This window comes from Antechinus flavipes, chromosome 2 (assembly GCF_016432865.1).
Source record: "Antechinus flavipes isolate AdamAnt ecotype Samford, QLD, Australia chromosome 2, AdamAnt_v2, whole genome shotgun sequence".
NCBI lineage: Eukaryota > Metazoa > Chordata > Mammalia > Dasyuromorphia > Dasyuridae > Antechinus > Antechinus flavipes.
The window spans coordinates 151,672,264-151,695,623 of record NC_067399.1 but is presented as its reverse complement, the minus strand read 5'-3'; the positions used below and the strand labels follow the sequence as shown (position 1 = coordinate 151,695,623).

The 23,360-nt window shown below is 37.1% G+C and overlaps 1 protein-coding gene across 1 annotated transcript in view; it reads right to left on the bottom strand.

Moving 5' to 3' along the window:
• The window catches only part of ACSS1 (acyl-CoA synthetase short chain family member 1), a 67,395-nt gene extending 49,042 nt beyond the window's left edge, over positions 1–18,353 (bottom strand). The window contains exons 1-2 of the mRNA XM_051975827.1: positions 17,861–18,353; positions 600–696 (exon numbers count right to left, since the gene is read on the bottom strand). Coding sequence (XP_051831787.1) covers positions 600–696; positions 17,861–18,254 — 491 coding nt within the window. The 5' untranslated portion in view covers positions 18,255–18,353. The remainder of the gene's footprint in view (positions 1–599; positions 697–17,860) is intronic.
• Between the last annotated feature and the right edge of the window lie 5,007 nt (positions 18,354–23,360).

Here is a 23,360-nt window from a genome sequence, read left to right as displayed (position 1 = left end):
TAAATCAGTGAAAAATCATACAAAATTTGCGTAGTTTGGTCTGTTTGACACCTGAACAAAAATAAGTCAATTAGCATCCATATTTGAAAGAGATTCCCAATTTCTAAGACTTATAACATTTAAAAGGAGAGCAGTGGTACCCGAAGTGAGAACAGAATCTGTTATGATAAAGATTAAATCATTTGTATCAGTAGAAATACAATGTGAAACCAGATTAGGGAAAGATTTTCTGTAGATAGCCTTAAAATGCTAGTTTGAGGAACATAGTCACTACCCAATAGATAACGAAGAGACATAAAGGCTTTAAATCAAAGGAGCAAACATAATCAATATAGTTGGGGGCAGGGAGAATTTTAGAAATCCTCAGCCATAAGTATTCCATCCCCAATCCTTTTAAAAGTTTTTTTTGGGAGGCTGGGATTGAGAAGATGGTTAAACATGGACTTTTTAGCCACAAATTATTGGTTTTTGCTAAGTTGAAGACAAGGAACTTACTGGGCCTACCTTTTGTAGCTTTTTTTTTTTAAATAAGGACAATCAAAGCATGATAATAAGCATGCTGTTCACATTGAAAAGTGACTAGAGAGAATGCATCATACCTGTATGTGATTTTCACTTCTGTACCAGGTTCATCCCTCTCCCAGATCAAAGCAATTCTATCTGGGAACTTCTGCACATGTTGATCCAAGCAGTTTACTGTATTTTAAAAAAAAAAATAAGTTACATATATTACTTTTAGGAGTAATTACTAACAACAAATCAATGGAGTGACTTGAGTTGGCAAACAGCATCCCACAGGAATGGTGGCCACTATTATTACTAAGTTTTCTACCCACTTGATAAAAGCAAAGGATTGTGGTCAAAACCTGGAAAGGACGATGAGTTCAAGAAATTAAAAACCCACAAAGATCATTCTGTTGTCAAATGGATAAGACAAAAGCATTCTAGGGAATATAGGAAAGGGGATTGCTTTAGCTCCTAAGTAAAAAGGAATCACATTTGATACTCCAATGCAAACAGGAAGTGACTAGTTTCATAATATCATCTTTGATAGGAAAGAAGGGAATCTTGAATTAATAAGAATAGGATCTATTCACCAAAACTCTGACAAAATTAGCAGATCCTATACTAAAAAATGATACAGTCACTGGGAAAACCCATCCTTTTGGCTTGGGCATTGTTCCCATTACCCTAGCTGTTAGATCCAGCATGACTTACCCTTATTAAACAGAAGAGTCCTTTCTATTTCTTTTACTGCAAGTTAAAAAGATTAGGAAATTCCTGTTCTATATACACTGTGTTAAATAGCTGCCCCCCACTTTCTTAATTTTCCAAATGAACTAGAAAACTTAGCCTTGGTTAATGCCACCTGCCTTTCCCTTCAAACAACTTAATCCTATGATTTGATTTTTCTTTCTGTTGAGATTGGTAATTGTATTTGTAATGACCATGAGAAAGCTGATACTATCCACAATCCTTAGGGAAACATTTCTTCCTACAGCTCTGTTTCTGAAAAGAAAGTTATTCCCAGTGTTTTAGGAACAGGTGAATGGGATTTAGGAACATGCATCCATACAGGATGAGATCAATGATTTATCCAAATCAGCTGCTTATCTCCTACAGTAGGATGAGGAAAGTTTTTAGGAGAGATAATACTAACTCTTTCTTAAAGTATAGTAATATACTATGTATATAGGAAGGCTGTGTGTATTTCAAATGTCATCTTAATTACTTATTATGAAAATGTAAAGCATTAACTATTCTAACACTTTCTTAAACTTACTGCAGCCAAGGTTCTGAGAGAGTTGAAGAGATGCTTCTTCCATTTCTAGTTTAAGGGTTATTTCCCTTGCTAAAATGAGCACTACAATACCCAGACAAGTAAGAGGATAAAGATTGGGTTGGGGGAGGGGGGGAGAATAACTCCCATCAAAGAGAAAGGCCAGGAAACCCAGAAGATCAACTAACTCACTCTTTGTCCTATGAAGGGTTTCAATAGTTGAGCAACATGCCTAACCCAGCCTAGTTAAGCAACCTGCCTAGTTCTGCCAGCTGAGCAGTAGATCAAAATACATCCATCACTGATGACTCATCAAAGTAAATCTTGTTGAGGATTGTCTGGACAAAAAAAGGCTTTGCCATTCTGGAGTTGTGAGATGGCAATGTGTGTCCCCTACATTGCCTTGCTACCATTTTATTATAAGTTTTACTCACTCTTCCCCTTGATGAACTCTATTGTATTTGTAAAAAAAAAAAATGTAACAAATTAAAGCTTGAGAGATGCTTTGTAATGATTTGGCAGATGGTACAGTAGATAGATTACTGGTAAGGAGTACCTGAGTTCAGATATATCATCATACATCGCTAGTTCTGTGAGCTTGAGCAAGTCACGATGTCTGTTTTTCAGTTTTCTCATCTTGTAAAATGGGGATAATAATAATTCCTACCTTCCACAGTTTATGTTGTGATGAAAAAATATTCATAAAATGGTCACCACAGTGCCTGACATAAAGGAAGTGCTACATAAATGTTAACTATTATTGTTGTTGTTACTATTATTATTGAAACTACTGTTCTTAATCTGACATTTGATTTGGCTCATTCCACCCTTGCCATGATTTAGTGGAAAAGGCGTACTAAGTACTCTTTCTTTCTCTCCCTCAATTCACCATTTCATGGTCCTATTTTTCTTCATTCTTCACTATTTCCTCAAGAAAGACTTGAAAGAAATTCAGGAGTGAAAGTTTCCCAGATAGAAAAAATAGTGCTTCAACCTATAATCCATGGTTATAAAATTAAGCCCAGAATCTTTAGATTGCTTTTCAAGGTCTTTCAAAATCTCCCTAACTCCATTTCCCTCTACTCTTACATATTACTCTCTAGACATAATGGTCCCCCAAATATGCCATGTACATTAATAAAAGCCTGAAGTTCTCAAACTTGGGGAAAAACAGCAAGCATCATCTAATCCAACTTAATTTTGAAGTAGAAAATCCCCTCTATAACATTTCTGCCATGTAGTTCTCAAGTTCTTCCAATGGGGAACTTATTACCACCCAGAGTAGCCCATTCTATTTGAGGGTACCTTTAACTATTAAGAATTGGTTTCCCCTCCTATCTGTTCTGAATCTGTAGCTTTCACTAAATGCTACTGGTTATTCCCTTTGGAGACAAACAAAATAATTCTAATATGTCTTATACAAGGCAACTTTAAATACTAAACTTTTTCTTCTTTAGGCTAATCATCCCCAGTATTTTCACTGATCATCATCAATATAATTTAAATATTTTTCTATAGTACTTTAATGTATACAAAGTAGTTTCCTCATAGCAATTCTCCAGGGTTATGCAAAGATTGTTACTTTCACTACTATGGTAAGAGAGCAACAACACTTCTCTTTTTTGGGCTCATGCCAGTAGGTCCTATTGCACAACTAAAAATTTGTTACACATTACCCAAGAAACTGAAGATTCCTACAACACAGACTAATTTTTCCACTAAAAACATAAGACATAAGATCCTAGCCCCAAATTCCTCAGACTTAATAGACCTCCTAATGTCATGAGAAATCAACATGGAGTCAACAGACTTTCTTAGTGGATATACTATTTTGGCAAATATAGTATTTGCCAATATACTATACTGGCAAATGTGGAGGCAAGAAGCTTTACTCATAAGAATCGAAGTTTTGTCTTTGCTGTATTCCTTTTGTTAAGTATTAAACAGTCTATGAATGTCTTATTCTAATTCCAAACTTGAACAGCCATATATAATTAGGTCAGACCTAGCCTACAACCTATCTCATATCATAGAGCATGGTTTCAAATCTTTATATCCTTTTCACCCTCCTCTAGATACAATCCATCTCTTGTAAATATCTTTCCTAAAGTCCAACAACCACAATTAAATTCCATACTCCAGACATGATTTAACCAGCACAGAGGATAACAAAACTATCATTTCCTCTGTTCTGGAAAACAGTGATAATATGCTAGCTGACACAGCCTATCTTAATAATATCTAATATCTCATTAGATCTTTTGGTTGTCATTTCATGCTGTTGAATGAGACTGAATTTAATAGTCACTAAAATGCTAGGATCCTTTTCTCCAAATCTTTGACCTTAGGCAATTGATATTTTAAATTCAGGTGTATAATTTTATATCTGTCCCTATTAAATATCACTTTATTAGACAAATTTCAGAACCCTAATGTGTTTAAGGGTCATAGAAAAAAGTAAATATGAGAATTTGAGTGCTTATAGTGATTTGGTCCTATTTTCATGTCTTAGACATTCTGTCTTAGGAAAGGTAGGGAAAAAGGGGGAAGAATAGGCAGACAAACCACTGATCATGCAATAGAAGAACAGACAATAAAGAGGGTTTTTTAGTATCTTTATTTCCCCCAGTTACATGTAAAACAATTTTTACATTTTTTTTAAAACCTTGAGTTCCAGATTCTCTTCCTTCCTCCCTAACCTACTCTCATTGAGAAGGCACATATGAAGTTAGGCAAAACATTTACATAAAAGTCATGATGCAAAAGAAAACATAGATCTCTCTCTTCTCCACCCCCCTCAAGAAAAACAAAGTTTTTTAAAAGTATGCTTCAATTTGTATTCAGATACAATCAATTCTTTCTCTGGGTATGGATAGAATTTTTCATCATAACTCCTTCAGAGAAGTCTTGGATCATTGTATTGCTGAGAATGGACAAGTCATTAACAGCTGATCGTCCCATAAGATTGCTGTTACTTTGTACACAGTACTTTTTACTTTGCTTGATTACAAGGATAACTTTCCACATTTTTCTAAGAGCATCCTGCTCATCATTTCTTATAGGTCAATAATATTCCATCATAATCACATTCAATCATTTCCCCAATTGGTAGGCATCCACTCAATTTCCAAGATAAAGAGTATTTGAACATGGAGAAAGGAGTGAGGGAAATGAGTATCTCATGAACTTCATTTGTATCTGAATTGGATAAAGCAAAATTGAACACAATTTTACTCACATACACACAGGTATAGAAATGCTTTAAACCCAAAAGAGAAATAGAGAACCAGACTAGGAAGTAGGAAAAAGAAATGTAAGACTAAGAATAAGGCATAACAAAACAAAATCCATTATTGGAAAAAGTACCAAATCAAGAGATGATTAAAAGGAAAGAAAGAAAGAATAAAAACCTGGAAGAAAAGAGATTTAGTAGAGCAGAAACCAACTGCTTCATCTATTAATCTTGTGTTTGGCAAATTCCTTTTCTTTTATTATTTGCAAAGAGGGGATGGGAGAGGAAAAAGTATAAGAGGGGAAGATGGAGGAAAATATTAAAAATCATAACTATGAACATGAGTGGAATGAATTCATACAGAAAGGAGAAGAGGATAGCAGAATGAATATCACTACAAGAAACACACTTAAAAAATAAAATTAAAATTAGGGGCTAGAGAAAAATTTTAAATACTTCAACTCAGATAAAGTTACAGTAAATGTATATAATAAAATACATAAGCAGGGAAACTACATTATATTTAAAGGCATAATAGATACTAATATCAATACTTTATTAGACAAAGCTATAACTAAGGTGGAGTAGCCTTGGCTACAGAGGCCCCTAAAACTGAGCACAGAGGTTCAGTGCTTGGAGTCAATAAAACCTACATTTAAATCCAGTCTCAGACATTTACTAGCTGTGTGACCATGGGCAAGTCACTTAACTCTGCCTCAGTTTCCTGCAAAAATGGAGCTGGAAAAGGAAATGACAAACCACTGTAGTATCTTTGCCAAGAAAACCTCGTGTAGAGTTTTGGAATATTTTAGCCCACAAGGTCTTAAACAGTCAGACTGGACTGAACAACAACCACCTGGGCATTGTCCCCAGGCTACCTAAGTTTAAAAGGTATTGACAGTAATTGTACTCCTTTGTAATAGAAACTACCAGCCATCCTCATTCTTTTCTCTGGTAGATGATGGCTATTCCTATAGTGAGGTCCTCCTAGGTATAAATATTCTCTACTCCCTCTTCCTTCAATAGCAGCCTCACAATGTACCACCCCCAGAGGTTATGTTCCAGGTCTTTGCCATACGCATTATAGATACCTCCTAAAGTCTTCTCAACAAAGTCTTGTTTGCCCTAATGTATAATAACCTAAAGTCCTTCCTTACCCCATCCCCCAACTTTTTGGACATTTTTCCCTCAGGCACAATAATCACCAACTGTGACTGTTATTAGATTCAGCCTGTCATTCTAGCTTGTCAAGATCTTTCTAGATCTTGATTCCATCATTCAAATTTTCCATTTTATTTGCTTTCTTCTGCCTGGAATGGCTTCTCTCCTCATTTTTGCTTGTAATGACCACATATTTAAAATCAGCTGGAGTCAGGAATTCAGGTTAAAGGGAAAATCTTCAATCTTTATTGAAGTGAAGAGGTGAAAAAGGATTGCGATAGCAATATGGGCAAGAAAGATTGCAATAGCAATATGGGCAGCTATGACAGGAAGCCAGCTTGCAGAGGGGAATCTGAGCTGAGAGGCCGTCGTAATGGTAATCCGAGCAGCTGTGACAAGACACCAGCCAGCAGCCTCTCTTTATGCTTCCTTTTCCACCCCCCTGCCTCCACCCACCAAAATTGTCATTTCCTATACAACACATCAGGACTTGCACAAAGAATGGGTGGGGGCCATTCTTTCTCCAAGCTTATATATTAATAGAGTATGGTCCAATTACTACTTAGCCTCACGTGCTTGGGACCTCAGTGCATCAACTCGAGCCTCAGCCCATTACATTTGCTTATAAAAATTTTGTGGATTTTTTCATCCTTCAGGGATTAACTCACATTGAATGTCTTCAGTAAGACCTTCCCTGACAATCTTCAAGCTTTATTGAACAAAGTCTTCTTCCTCTGACTCCCTCTAGCACTTATAATCTATAAGACAAATTTGATATCTGTCATATACTCCCTTATGAATTTAATTATCTTTTTACATCTCTATCCTATCTCTCCTGAAATCCCCTGTATTATAAGATCCTTGAGGGCAGGTTCATGTGTCTCAGAATTCTCTGTATTTTCACCCCAATAGCACAGGATTCTTAATATAATAAGCTTTTAACAAATGTTTGTTGTTAATGATGATGGTGGTGAACAACAAGCACCATGTGCTTTCAATCACATAGTGAAGGATCAGGGAAAAACCTGGACACCTTCAATTGTATAATTTTCCCTCCTAGTTCTGGAGGAAGTGATGCTATCTATTTTTACTCATTTGGAGCCTCTGGTCTCTGAGGAAATTAGGTCTTGGGCCTGCATTTGTTTACTAGCCCAAACAATGGCAGAGGCACAGAGTTCCTAATTGTAGCAGGACATTCAGTGCAGAGAAGGAACAAGGATAACTTTAATGTCTGGCAAAGGAAGAGTAATAAATGTAGGCTGGCAGGTTAATTTGCTGAGTTAATATTCCAGTCAGAAAGTCATACATCATAAATACACACATAGGCTTACTGGTTGCAGATCTGAATTGGAAACAATTACACTTCCCAGACTCTAAAATTGGATAAAGTAATCAAATAAGGGGCTAGTTATGTATGCCACTATGTTTCAACTAAAAATGGATATATCCAAAGATTCTGCTCTGGATTGTGTTCTGTTTCACTTTTCTCTTTCCTACCATTTCTCCTTTCTCTTCCTTTTCTTTCTGAATAAGAATATAAGATCCTTAAGGCCTGGAATATAGTAATATAAATATGGTCGATTATCTGGTTGATTGATAATCTCAGCTCTCATGGATAACTCCATCTAGATAACTCCCAGATTTATGTTTCCAACCCTCGTCTCTTCCCTAAGCTTCAATCCTATCACTACCTAATGGGCATTTCCTATCAGATGTCCCATAGATATCTAAAATCCAACATGTCCAATGTATAACTAATTATCTTAAATAAAAAAGAACTACCCCTCTTTTGAATTTCCTTTTTGTCATCAATAGTCCCATTCCCTTCCTAGTCTTTTTAGATGACCCAATTGTGTCTCTTAATTCTCTCTCCTTCCCCCAATATGTGTTTGATTTAAGGAAGTCTTATCAATTTTATTTTCACATCCTTTATGTTTCTTCTTCTTCATTCATATGACAACCATCCTATCACTTATTTCATAGCCTATTATCATAGTTTCCTAAGCAAGCAACCTGGATCAAATTTTATCTTCTCCAATTCATCCTACTAGTTTTTGCTAAAGTGAGATTACTAAAGAACATCTCAGAACATGTCAATGTCATGCTCAGAAAAATTCAGTAGCTAGCCTTTAGGACAAAATAATTCAGACCCATATTTGAATTTGGGGCAGCTTGGGGTGCTGGGCCTAGAGTCAAGAAGACTTGAGTTCAAATTCCTCCACATTGTTAGAACCTCCTTATCCCCAAAAAAATACTATTAGTATTTTGTTTGTCTATATATCATGTTTACTTATATGTCTACATACTGTTTCTTCTTAGTTAAATACAAGGAGTTTGAGGGTGAAAACCAATTAATTTTTCTCTTTATATTTCCAACATTTTGCATGGTTCTAGGCACATAGTATATACTTAATGATTGACTGATTGCCTGTCAATTTTGTTAAGGAATGGCACATCCTCTCTAAACTATAGTGTTTAGAGTTGATAAAGGGAAAAGCAATACAAGGCAATTCACTGTCCTCTTGACCAATAAGAAGATTCTGTGTATTTCTCCATGGAAAGTATTTCACAGACATAAGCTCCAGGGAAAATCAAGGAAAGTATTTTCTATCTCACAGTTGTCTACATAGTGCTATAAACACATTGGCCTTCAATAATTATTCAGTGCTATTGCTGAAGGAAAGAAAGATTCCAGCAGCAGCAGGAACAGGGAGAATAGCATTTGAGGCAACCAAACGAAAAGTATTTATAGCATTAACAAAGAAAGCTCATCCTCCACCATCAGACAGGGCAGTTAGGGAAGGAAAATCCTGCTTCCAAGAATGGTTGGGCAACAGAACAACTGTTCTTATTAAAGATCCGGTTGAGTCTAATCTTTTAAACTACAATGACCTTTTGCCCTCTTGCTGTACCTCAGACATGACATCCCACCTGCCTTCCTAGTCTTAGCACGGGCACATCTCCACTGTCCCAAAGCCCACCGGTGTGAGACTCTCTCCTTATTGATGGAGATATCGACCTAGCCTGCCTGAAACAATGCACCCCCTCCTCACAGCTGCCTTTTTAAAAGTCCTAGCTTCCTTCAAAGCTCACTCAGCTTAGGCACTACATGTTGCATAAACCTTTTCTGATCTCTCCAGGTTTTAGTGTTCTTCCACAAATTGCTTTGTATGTAATTTTGCATATACTTTGTTTTGCTCATCTATGTGCATATTGTATTCGTGCACAGGTCTCTTAAGATCCCTCCCTATCCCGGACATTCTGAGGAAGGTAAGCCACTTGCAAGCTTGTCTTTATATCCTCAGCCTTTATTAAAGGGGTTCACACTTGGTGAGATCTTATTAAATGCTGAATTGAACCCTTTTTATACTAATATTCATGTACACCAACATTCCAAGTGATACTTATATAAGTTCTATTGTCATCTCAAATTTCAGTTCTCTCATTTATAATAGTGGACAGAGCACTGGGCATAAAATCAGAAGGATGTGAATTAGGTCCTAGCAGAGATATGAACTAATTGTGTGACCCAAAATCAGTGCTTAAGTTTTCTCATCTGTAGAATGGGAAAGTGAAATGGATGGCCTCTGAAGTCCTGTTATCATTAAGTCAGCTGCACTTTAAGATCCCTGAAGCAAAAATTACATCCCATACCAGCACCCAGAATAGCATTAGCCCAGTGTATACGTTGAAGTGTTATGATTGATTATTAATAATATTAAAAATGAACAATTCCACAAATATAAAACTTCAGTAAATGAGGAGGAGAATATAAATGCACCAGAGAATTTATTTAAAGAAATTCTTTTGTGATATGAATAATTATTCCTTAAAATCTTTTGCATAATTCCAGATTATTATATATATGGTTGAAAGTGAATATGTATTATTATTATCAATAATAATAACAATAAGAATCTTCCCCGTTATAATAATAGCTTATTTATATAAATATATCACTTTACATAAAAGAAAAACTAGAGATGATGATTTACTTCACAAAAGAATGCCTTTAAATAGAAAATGCTAGCCCTCTCCCCCATTCCATGCATTTAAAATACTATTGATTTACTAGAATTTTATTCAAATAAAACATTTAAATAATTTATTATTTAATTTTTAATTTATGGAATAAAACAAGCATTTCTATAATAAACTGTCATAAAAAACATGATTGCATATAAAACTGCAAATCTACTAAGTACAACTTGCTATTTGTTTTAAATATATGTTATCATGTAAATTTCTTTTTTTCCCCTTTTTTCTTTCCTTATCCCTCCAATATAATTGTATATGAAGAAAGGTACCTCTATAGTCATTAGGAGAAATTCAGTGTTAGTTTCTAGTCATCTTCAAAAGTGGGGTTCTTAACTTGAGTTCTATTGACCCCCGAGGTCCATGATATGGAGTCCATGAGGGGAAAAAAATTACACCTTTATTTTCACTAAGCTGAAATTTAGTATGTGCTTTCATTATGAATTTTAAAACATTATTCCGAAACAATATTCAGAGACTTTACTAGGCTGGCAAAGGAGTCCATCAAAGACACACACACACACACACACACACACACACACACACACACACACACGATAAACTCCTCCTGTAAGGTATGAGTCTGCACTCCTGATTCTGTGAAAGACTGTGGATAAGGTATTGAATGAAACCTGGACTCCAAATAATTAAATGGTTTGCTCTCTCTTGCGTGTGAGCATAGCCGTATTACTGATGAGTATGTCATGAAAATGAAACTAAAGCCATACAATAGTTTTTATTCTGACAAAAAAGGAATCTCAGAGCATATATACAGAACCCTGACTGACAGACTTCAACTGAAAACAAATTTTCAACAACTTGGCTTAAAATTGTAAATGTATACAAACTTGGTTTTTGAATATATAAAATGCAATCAGATGGAGAACTGGGACCAGAGATATTAGAATATAGGAAAGCCTAATCAAGTATTTTTTAAATGATTTTCATCATAACCCTCCATGCTTTTGTTTTTTCATTTACTGATTTCTCTGACATAGATTTAAAGACCATACCTTACAAACATCTGTTGCAATATCTGTAGTGCAACAAAAGCTGGATTGAGAAACAGAAAAATTGATTTCCTAGAATGTCCCTGCAAGGAAACTTTAACCACAGAAATAAGACCATAAATATGAAAAATCATATAAACCTTTATTTTCCAGACAAGAGGCATATGGCTTTCACACCCCGCTTTGGTCCTCCCTTCCACCCACCCCAAGTGATCTCATTTAAGACTTCCAGGCTTCTTGGCAGGCCTGATTGGTATAATCCCATCGTTAAATGTACCCTCCCCTAGAACAGAAAAATTGGCAAGAGACCAGAGTGATTTCAGAACCATAATGGCACTCAAAAAATATATAATACCATCTTTTGCTACTGTAACAGGCCAATCAGACAAGCCAACTTGGTTTCATTCTACTAGAGATCAAGTGAAACATGGCTCTCCCATACTTTTTATACCCCCTACTCCAGAGATTTCCCAAAAGCTAAGGTCCCCCAACTTTTCCAGCAATCCCCCGCTCTAATACCATGTTTCTTTCTTTCTTTTCTTTCTTTCTTTTTCTTTCTTTCTATGCTCAAGTGAAGAAGACACAATCAAAGAATTTTAAGAAGATTCAACCTTCTCTTGTTCTAGTTGTGACTCTCATGTGAGATATCCAACAAGAGGGATGATGGGAATTTCAGAAATAGGACACATTTTGGAAAAAGTAAAAATCAGACAGAGTCAGCCTGAAAAGAACTCTAGAATCCAAACAAATAGGGGGGAGGAAGGAGAATGTAGGTGATGTTTTTAACAATAAAAGACAACAGTAAATACCAACCCAAATGCCTGTTTTTTCATCTCCATAGTAGAATCTCATTTTTATGATTCTTTATGCTTAATAATAATAGCTAACATTTATAAGCACCTATTATGTGCCAGGTATTTTAAAAAATATTATCTCATTTGAGCTTCATAAAAACTTGGGGAGATGGATGCTATTCTTACCATATCACAGTTGAAGACACTGAGGCAAACAGGTTAAGTCATTTGCCCAAGATCATATAACTAGTAAGTGACCAAATCTAAATTTGAACTCAGGTCTATTCTAACTCTGAGCCCAGTACTCCATCCATTGTACCACCTAACTACCTAATTTCACAAAGCATTTTCCTTACAATAAGGCTGGGGGTTAGTACATATATGTTCTACAAATGAAAAATGTTTTTTCTGGCTTGTCACATCTGTAAAAAAATATCAGTATCAGGACTAAAACACAAGTTTTCTGGCCATACAATCAACTGTGTCTTCAGAGTTTTGGTCAATGTATCCCCAGTACTCAATCAAGAGCCTTTTACACTGGGGACATTTAATAAATGCTTGTTGAATAAAATTAGTCCATTAATGTTTATCCTAGACAAGTTGAAAACAACCACTTTGACCCAGAAAGAAGAATATTATGCTATATTACATCTGGGAAAATATGAAGTACTTTCAGTGACCTCAAACTACTTCCTGTTACAAAAAGCTTATTCTTTAAAATTCTCCCAGTGATACTAAGAAACATGGAACATAGAGATTTCAGAAATACTTAAATTATAAAAGATAAATGCTATAAAACTTATCAAAGACAAATATTAGTGTAAAACAAAATGTAGTGGTCATATATCAAAAATGTAGAACAACAAATGGACAGCCAAAAGTAATTTGAGGTGCTAAAGGGAATAGAGTACTAGCCTTAGAGTTAGGAAAACAGAGGTCAAATCCTGCCTATAACATTTATTGTATTATTGTAGGCAAGTTACTTAATTTCTCCTAACCCCAGTTTTCTCATCTTTAGAAAAGAGATCAATAATATCCATAATAGTTCTACTATACTACCTCACTGAATGGTTCTAAGGCTCATGTAAGAAAATATGTACAATTCTTTAGAAAGGTAAAGTGACAGAGAATGGATAAAGCAATTAAAATATGTGTCTATAATGTAATATTGTTGTACCATAAAAAATGGCTAAAGGAGTAGTCTCATAAAAATCCTGTGAAGATTCCTAAAGGGTACAGAGCAAAGTAGACAGAACCAAAAGAATTTGTACAAAACCCACAAGATTTTAAAGAAAAACTATTTTGAAAGACTTGAAACTTCTGACCAATGTAATGAACAAATTTCTAGAGGACCAATGGGGTAGATAGGCAAACCTGGGCCTGGAGTCTGGAAAATTCATCTTCCTGAATTCAAGTCTGGCCTCAGACATTTACTAACTGGTCAAATCACTTAACTGTTTGCCTTAGTTTCCTCATATGTAAAATGAGCTGGAGTAGGAAATGGCAAACCATTCCATTATCTTTACCAAGAAAACCTCAAATGGGGTCAGGAAGAATTAGACACAATTGAAACATGACTGAATAACAACAAAACAACAAATAATGAAGCACACCAACTACCTTAAAGAGGTGATGGTTTCAAGCTACAGAATGAGTTACATTTTCAGACCCAGTCAATGTAGGAATTTGTTTTAGTTGACAATAAGTATTTGCTACGAGATTTTTGTTTTCCTTTTTTTCCAATTGGGAGAGAAGTAGTGATAGAATTTCAAAAAGGAAAAGGAAAAACAGAAAAGAGTTACATTGGAGAATTTTTTAAATGCACAAAAGAAAACAAGCCAGAAAGAAACACAGTCAAGCAGAAAAGGAAAGCTTAGAAAATTATGTGCTGAATATATATATATATATTAAAACTAAAACAAATTTTACATACTGAATTTCCCCAATGGGTTTTTACTAGTTATTATTTAAAGAAATGTTTATGGATCCTGGAAAGTCTCCAGCAGAATACCACCAGGGATTTGTCGTGGCCCTGTTTTGTTTAATATCAATAACGATTAAAGCCATAGATGAAATTCTCATTAAATTTTCAGACAACACAAAGCTGGGAGACATAGCTAACAGAGGAGAACAGTCAGGATCCAAAGGAATCTTGACAAACTAGAGCAGTGGGCTGAATCTAATAAGATTAAATTCAATTGGAATAAATGTAAAGTCTTGCACTTGGTTACAAAAGATCGGCTTCACAAATTTAAGAAGGAGGGAACATGGCTAGATATCAATTACTCTGAAAAATCTCACTCTACATCAACAGTATAATATGGCAGCCTAAAAACACTGGATTTTATCTCATATTTTGTTAGGAGGAGCATGGCTTCCAGAAATAGCAAGGAAATTGTCTCACTATATTCTGCTTTCATCAGACTTCATATAGAATATTGTTTTGAATTCTGGATTGGAGCCATGGATTATAGAGGAGAAGAGAATAGAGGAAGGAAGTTGAGAAGGTGTGTAGGATAGTGGTGAGAGCTTCCCCTAAAGTAACAGAAATGAGAATATCATTGAAGTGATGGATTGAGTAATATTGCTGGGGCAAAATAATCACTGTCAATTTATTTGAAGTTAGAAGTAAAAGAGGGGAAGCATTAAAGATTTATACTGGATTAATAGCAGATAGGACAACTATTACTGCCCCTTAATAACAGAAATTGTGAAAGAAGGAACAGCTTTTGGGAGAAATAAAAAATCACTGTTATAAATGTGAGGAGTTTATTCTATTCCACAAATATTAAATGTCAAGACACTACTCTAAAGGAAATGAGGATAAAATACATTCTAGATCATGATTTCAAAGATACATGAGAATGAAAGTCTTACAGATCACCAAGGGATAATGGAATAAATGTGAACCAAAGATGTAGGCAAAGGATCATGAGAAATCTTAAAAGTGAAAAATCATTTTCCACCAGGATTTCATAAAACTGGATCTTGAAGGAAAAAGAGCATTTAAACAACATTCCAACAATATAAGGGGGGAAGGTGGTAGGGGAATCCACTTCAAGTATAGATGGGTAGGATGAACAAAGACAAGAGAGGGGAAAGGGAAAGATGAGAATTAAGAGACATAATCCTGCTTGACTAAAACTGTCATAGAGCATGTGAAGACTTAAGCCTGAACATTTAAGTTAGAAACTAAATGTGGGTATCAAATAGGATCAGAAATTTATATTTACTCAGGAGGCAAAGAGGAGCTACTGAAGCTTTTTGAGTAGATGATTTACATGGTCACATTTTGAAGGACTGATCAGAGAAGAGCTATTGAAGTTTTTTGAGTAGATGATTTACATGGTCAGAGAAGAACATTAGGTAACATTTCGAAGGCCTGATCTGATTGAATGTAGAATGAGAGAAAAGAAAAAATTAAAGTGATTATAAGATTCTAAATCTGAGTGACTAGAAGGATGGACATATGAATATGCACAGAGAAATTAGGGCTAAGGCCAAATTTAGAGAGCAAGATGAGTTAAGTTTTAGAGATGTTGGATTTGAGGTGCCAGATGGTCATCCTGGTGAAGATATCTTTTAGAGGCAGGCAATTGTTGATTCAGGTAAGTTGAGAAAACAGCTCACACAGATTTAGGAGTCATCTGTGTAGAAATTATGGTAAGAGCTGTAGGAACAATGATATTGACAAGATGACTGGGTAAAGAATAAAGACAAGGGAAACAAGGAGAGATCGATTATTCAAAGAACATCAATATTAATGAGTGTGAAAGAGGAGCAAAGAAACAAAGAAGGGACCATTAGAAAGGTAATAGAAGAAACAAGCAACTATCTAGCTCAGCTTTCAGCCTCCATGCAAGAATACACTTATAGGGGACAGCTAGGTGGCACAGTAAGTAGATAGAGCACCAGCCCTGAAGTCGGGAGGACCTGAGTACGAATTTGGCTTCAGACACTTAACCTCCTAGCTGTGACCCTGGGCAAGTCACTTAACCCCAATTGCCTCAGGGGGGAAAAGAATACATGTATAGATAAGCATTTGTCCTCTTTTATGATGTAAGAGAGTAAGAATATTCAGAAGTTCAGAATGGTCAAAGTTGTTAAATGCTACCGAGAGGGGCGAGAAAACTGTAAGGTTCCTTAACGGTCTTCTTGTCCAATCTTTCTTTTTATAAAAGAAGACCAGGCTCAACATAGGAAATGGTTTCTCTAAAGTTACTAAATGGCAGAGCAAGCAAACTCAAATTCTTATTTAGAACCTATGTTTTTTCCAATATGTCACAACATACCGAATTTTGAGTTCTATTTTCTTCTTCTTCCTAGTTGAATATGTTCCTTAATGTTTTGTAACATGCCTTTTATGACTTTCTATTACCCTATAAAATGCCTAGTGCTGTACCTTATATTTTTAATGGCTGAATCAATATTTGTGAATTGATAAATCCAACTGACAATGTTTGAAACCAAGAAAAAAATAAAAGGTGTAAGACCCTTTATTATTGAAGACCCATACCGGTGTCAAAACTCTTACATGTAATCGGCCTTGAAAATGAAGTAAGTATATCTCTTAGAAAATCTAAACGCATAGGCGACCTTATCCTGAGAATAATAAGAGTTTCCTAGAGGGCTGAGGAATTTCGTCTCAGCAAGTAAAGCATTATCTGAGCAAGAAGATAATTTTTTTTTTTAATTTACTCTGCTCATTGACCAAGTCTCACTCTTTTTTGGACGCTACAAGGAAGCATGTTTTTATTTGTTTATGCGGACAGAATTAATACTTAGACAACTTCTCCAGCCGACAGTAAGTCCCTGATGCCCGAGTGATGCGTCTGGGTATTGTGGGATAGTCACTAAGGCAGACCAACTACCAGACTGCAGGAGTCGTTTTGTTTTCACTAAGGAGTTTTATTCGCAGTTTATTTACTAGCTCAAATCCCAGGGGCGAAAGAAGAAATGGAGGAGAGGAAGCCAGAACTCCCGCAGCTGTCTAGGTCCTGGGGGAATCGAGACAAGAACTCTTCCTAGCTCAAACTTATAACACGGACACAATGCGGACACAGGCATGGAGTTGGGGTATGAGGCATAGGGAGAGGAAGGAACCAGGGTGGAATGTAATTCCCTGAGTTGCCTATTCGAGTCTGGAGGTCCCAGCCAGCTGCCCAATACAAACTGATCACCTACCTAGAAAAACCAGCATGGAAGGATAAATACAAAGAAAAAGAGTCCTCTGACATCTCAATCATCTCGGACAGCAGCTGGAAGAACTAATTCTCTCAACTTGCCCCACGAAGCTGACAGAAAAGCAGCTTGTGGGGGAGGAGGAGGGAAGGATGGGCAGGGGGCGCGCGAGTATTCCGAGGAGGTTACAATAATCAGTGTTGAAAAGTATGAAGAATTCCTGGGGCCGGAAAGGTTTTTAGGGGCTCTGTGGGAGAATCTATGGTTTGCAGTGGGAAGAGGATAATAGAAAATGACGTGACTTCGGACTTTGCCTACAGATTGTTAGGGATAAAGGAGATCAAAGTAGAAAGGAAGCCGGAGGAATTAGCGGCACAGGATAGGTTCCTTGGGGAAGATGAGAATGACCAGGGGAGCTGAGAGTAGTGCATTGTTTGGACAGGTTGCTAAGAGTATCCAAATTTCCGAGGGACTGATGTCCGGGTTCTACGAGTTGCTAGGGACAGGTGACCAGGATTGCTAGGGCAAAGTGTAGGAATGGACTCCTAATGGTTGTGGGTTCAAGGAAGAAGTTAAACGGTGGAGAAAATGGAAAGAAGGAATAGTTTCAGTTCCTTCACCCTTTCCTTGAAATGCCACCCCACCCCACCCCCATTTCTAGTCTTACCCGACACGTTTAACTGGCCGCCCAGGAACCAGCTGATCTTGCCCTGGCTGAAATCACAGTCCTTGACTGTATGGTAAGGGGTGTCCCACACCAGCGTATCCCGGGCAAGGCGCCCCCAAAATACTTGGGGCTCTCTGACAGCCTGCTCGCACAACTCTGCGTAGGTGCTGAGGGTCCGTGTCACCGCTGGGGCGGCGCTGCCGGCCCCTTCCCGGGCAGCCCAGAGGCCCCGGTTGCCGCTGCCCAGGAGCCGGCTGTGCTGCTGCAGGGGCAGCCCAGTCCCCCAGTTTCGTGACCCCACGCCCCCTGGGAGCGCCCAGAGGTTCCAGGACAGACTGCGGAGCAGTCCGCGGCCCCCGCCGCTGGTGCTGACGCAAAGACTCAGAGCACTCATAGCGCGTACCCAAGCCCAGACCCGGTTTCCCTGGAGCCCCCTCGAATCCTGGCACAGCACCCCAAGCAGGCTGCAATCTTCCAACGCAAACTAGAGGAACTCAGCGAAGCGGGCACAAGCCAATAACGGGCTCCTCCCATTCTTCTTAGTCCCTCCCAACTGCCAGTTCTTGGGGGAAGGGAGGGGGTGAGGGGAAGTGGAGGGAGAGAGAGAGTGTGAGAAAGAGAAAGAAGACATTTAGCGTCCCTACTTTCCTCGTGATGGAAAGCTGGATTGGGGCTTGTAGTTGCTCTCTCCTTCCCTCCTCGAAGCTTCCATCCCCTTGTCGGGTACCTTTCTCTTCTCGGAGTCCATGCTCTAGAATTCAGTTATCTTTGCACCCCCACCCCCTTTCCTGCTGTCATCTGGGGTGGGGTAGGATTAGGGAAAGTTATGATTTTAGGAGGGGAATTTAGGGCTTGGAAAACAGCAACGTTCTAAGAGGCACTTCTCAGTACCTGAAGAGGATGAGGAATGTGGAATGTAAAGTTGAAGTTTTGCTTTGGTTTCGTTTTGAAGGTTGTCGTTGAGCCTAGTAAAGCAAAGCTATTATCTGGATCTTGTACAATCTTAGTTTTGAGAGAGACCTTAGGAATCCTTGAGTCCAAAATCGAAGTCCAGAAAGATGATGACTTGTTTGAGTTGAGATCACAAAGCTATGGAGATCTAGAGAATTGGTGGGTAACTTGTTCAAGGTCTCTTAATGTCAGGCTTTCAATCCAGGTTTACATGACTGTAGGTCCAATGCTCTTTCCACTATATGTTATCTTTAAGGAGATGAGAGAGAGAGAGAGAGAGAGAGAGAGAGAGAGAGAGAGAGAGAGAGAGAGAGAGAGAGAGAGAGAGAGAGAGAGAGAGAGATGATTATAGATTATACCCCCTTAGGGAGGGGAAAAAGGCAATGTGTTCATCTGGTGTTTCCCCTCTCCAATGCATCCTCCACTCAGCTTCCACATTAATTTTCTAAAAGATACCACTTTTCTGTCCAACAACTTTCAATGGCTCTCTACCTTCAAATTAAGACCCTTCATAATGTCTTGCTGACCTTCTCTTTCAGCCCTTTGACACACTCAATACTCCCATCTCCTATTTCTTTGCCCCTTCTATCTGTCTCTCCTATCTGAAATTCCTTCCTTCTTTCCTCCCTAGAAGATTCCTTTGATTACTTCAAGACTCAAATCAGGTGCCATCTCCTCTTGGAAATCTTCTCTGATTCCTCCTCATTTTTAATGCTCTTTCCCTTTTTGAAATTCCCTTTTATTTACTTATCTGTCTGTGTTAAATCTCCCCTCCAATGATAAGCTCCTCAAGGACTTTGGTTTTTGTGTTTAAATCACAGGACCTAGAACCTCACCTTGCATAATAACTAGGATATGAAATAAATCTTTATGGAAATGTTGAACCTTAGTGATGTAGAGAAATATACCTAGTCAAGCAAACAACTAAATGTAAACACTTTTATGAGCGTTGTTGTTTGTTTTTATCAGATTGAAAAATCTCTGAATATTTCCCTATTGCTCTACTTTGCCAACAAAGTGCTGCAAATTAAAGTACCCACAATTACATGTGCATGAAGTGGTAGAGGTTGAATAATCACAATAGTCACCAGGTAGTCAGCTTTCTGGGAAGTAATCTTTCTGACAAAAAGAGCTGTCCAAACAAGTACACTTAGAAGACAGTGAGTTCCACAAAGTGTCCAAATAAAGACTAAGTAACCCCCTATTAGTGATGTTTTGAAAGAGATTTTAGCATGGACGGAAAGCTGGACAAGAAGCCCTTTCAAGTTCCTTCAGCTCTAAGCTTCTGTCATGGGGCCCTCAATTCAAGAGAGGCAACATTGTCAAATAATTAGAGCATGGAGGACAGTAGGATTCTAACCCAGTTCCTGATGTTGACTGGTTCATCTTAATTAAATCCTTTAACCTTTCCTGACTTCATTTTTCACATTAACTCTTTAAAAAGGAGAAAAGATAAGAAAAAAATCAATCTGTCATTACTTTATGACATTTTGGGGAACCTGCCCTTAACTCAGTAGTTGTAGGTGCAAGGCCCAGAAATGAGAAATATAGGAATTTGGCTAAGGACATATTACATACTTCCCAAACCCTGTTATTTTGATCTCCTCTATAGACCCTACTTCCTTACTATAATATAAGAGGGCAAGTTTGGAGAAGGAAATAGGAAAGGAACCATCACTTCAAATGCTTCTATGCATATTGAGGATTCCATTTTTTTCAAGTTGTCCCAATTTCATAATGATCTCTTCCTATTCACTTATAAAAATATAAAATCTGAGTACTATAAAAAATCATGAATTTTTCTAGTCAAGAATTTTCTTCTCAACTTCTATCATAGAAGCCATTGGTAGTCCAATGAAGTCTATGGACTCTTTCTCAGAATAATGTTCTTAATTGTTTAAATAAAATACAAAAGATTATCATATTGAAATACAGTTATCAAAAAAAAAATCAAGGACCCCAGATTAGCAACCTCAGGTCTATCTCATCCTCCCACCTCCTTTGTATAAAGTCCGTTAGTATACCCATTCAAAAAAGGGATTAAAATGAAAGAAAAAATAATTAAAACCTCTGGTGCCAACTGAGGGGAGTGTGCAGGGAGTACAATGCAGTGTTTGGAAGGATAAGCAGGAGTCAAATTATACACACCAGATTGAGAAGTTTTATTTATCCTAGGGAGTTCTGAAAATTTTTGAATAAAGGAGTGACATAGTCAGCCCTGTGCAGCAAGGAGATGAATTTGACAGATGTTAAGAGGATAAAGAAGAGAAGGGGAAAAGTAGAAGCATGAATCTTGTTCTAATATCACCTAAGTGACCTCAAATTTCAATTGTAACCTGGTTGGGCTCCAGTTTCCTCATTTGTAAAAATAAAGGGATTTTTAAGGGCCCTATCAGTTCTGGATCAATATCCCTATGAACCATTGAATTGGTATTTAGGTTATTACAGATAAATGGATTAGGAGACCTTTGCAATTGTTCCAGGTAGAGGGAAGGAGGATTTGAATTTAGTTAGTTGCTGTGTGAGACAAAGTGGACAAAAAGAAGAAAAAAATTGATTGGATGATTGGATGAGGGTGATGGAAAGTAAAACAAAACGAAGGATGGCTTTATTCTTTGAAAACCTGCAAGCAGAAAGATGAGGGTACTTTCAAGAGAAATGAGTGGAGCCTAAATGTCAGAGTAAAAGAAAAAAGAACAGCTGAGCTTTCCCCCATACCTCCTCCACAAAGTTCTAGTAAATGCACCAGACTGAATCCTGATTGGGAAATCCAAGAAGAAAAAATCACGATGAGTCATGTTTCCAGTCTGAATCAGCATAAGGAAACAGAAAATGTTGTTTCTGGACACTGAGGACAAGGCATGAGGACTATGCCAAAGAGCAAGGAGAAGTCATAGAGCCATAGCAGGGCATTGTGTTCTTGTACAGGATGTGGGAACAGGTGCCAACTGACAGCTTTGTCATTCACCTCCCAGTTCCTGATCACAAATCCAGGATGGACTAAGGACCTGTACCTTGAGGTGGGATTCAGATTAAAGAGCTATCACAAACCTTAGGGCCTGGACTAAATAATGAGCAGACATAGATCAGTAGCAATTAACAGCTGTATGGTTATGATCCTAGGAGCAGAGCACAGATTCAATGCCAGCCTCAAGGTCAGTCTGAAGCCTACAGGTATATAACAAAGACCAGAATCTCAGAGTTTTTCAACTGACTGAGTCTAGCAAAAGTCTACTGAAACTACCAACAATGCAAAACAAAAGGAGTATTATGTAGATCCAAACCCAGGGCAAGAATTTGCAAAACAGAGAGTAGAAAAGCAGCAATGAGACTTTGCCCAGCAATGTAGTACTTTGGAATCATGAAAATCTTCAAGTTCTCCGCTACAGCTATTCCTGAGATCCTGGATATATACAACACTTAGTATCCCAAGAAAATAGAAATTGGTCCCAAGAAGACAAAAGCTCAACCAAGACATACCCCTCAAAATATATGGGACCTCATCCTAACATCAAATCTAAAGTCAGGAAGTAGATTAGAAGAATGAATAATCACAAAAAGAATGTAGCCATAAAGAGCTTCTATGATGAGAGATGCTCAAGACACAAACTCAGGAGAAGATAATGATTCCAAAACATCTACAAGCAAGACCCCAAGCAAAAACAAAACTTGGACATGTCTGACCAAGAATTGCTAGATGAGAGAGAGGTTATTGTTTGTTTTAAATTGACTTAAAAACCAAAGGAGAGTGCTAAATGAAAATATGGGGAAAGAAATGAGATCTATGGATAAAAGATTTGGAAAAGAAAAGACTGAAACAAAAGGTGTAAAACTTTACCTAAGGGGGGAAAAACCCTGAAAATTAAAAGAGATTAAATAGAAGCTCATGATTTCATGAGACTTCAAGAACTATTAAAGCAAAATCAAAAGATTGAAAAATTCCATTTAATATAGTCAGTCTATACACACAGGAGCCATATGAATATAAATATGAAATATTCTTTACATAAAAACAAATCTAAATAATTGTAGCAATATTAATTGTTCATTGGCCAGGCAAATAGGATAAAAATTATACTTCTATCTAAATTAATTTCTTTATTCATTGCCAGATCAATCAAATTACTAAAGGATATGTATACTTTATAAAACTTGAGAAAAATAATAAAATTCACCTGGAGGAATAAAAGATCAAGAATCACAAGGGAATCAAAAAGAACTAAGAAGGAAAAATCCTAGCAGTCCCAGATCTTGAAGTGTACTACAAAATATTAATCATCAAAACAATTTGGGACATTAAGTATCAAAACAATTAAGAAATAGAGAGGTTGATCAGTCAATATGGGAGTTCTCTCCAATAATGCAGATTGCAGCCCATGACTCTTGTCCATGTTCTCTTAAAAATCCATTTTTGATTGGATTATAATTGAGGAGTAGAAAGGTATATTGGGAAATTAGTATAATTAAAAGCAAAAATGAAACATAGTAGCTATATAATATAAAAAAAAACACAATAGCCTAATGTTTGATAAATCCAAAGATGCCAACT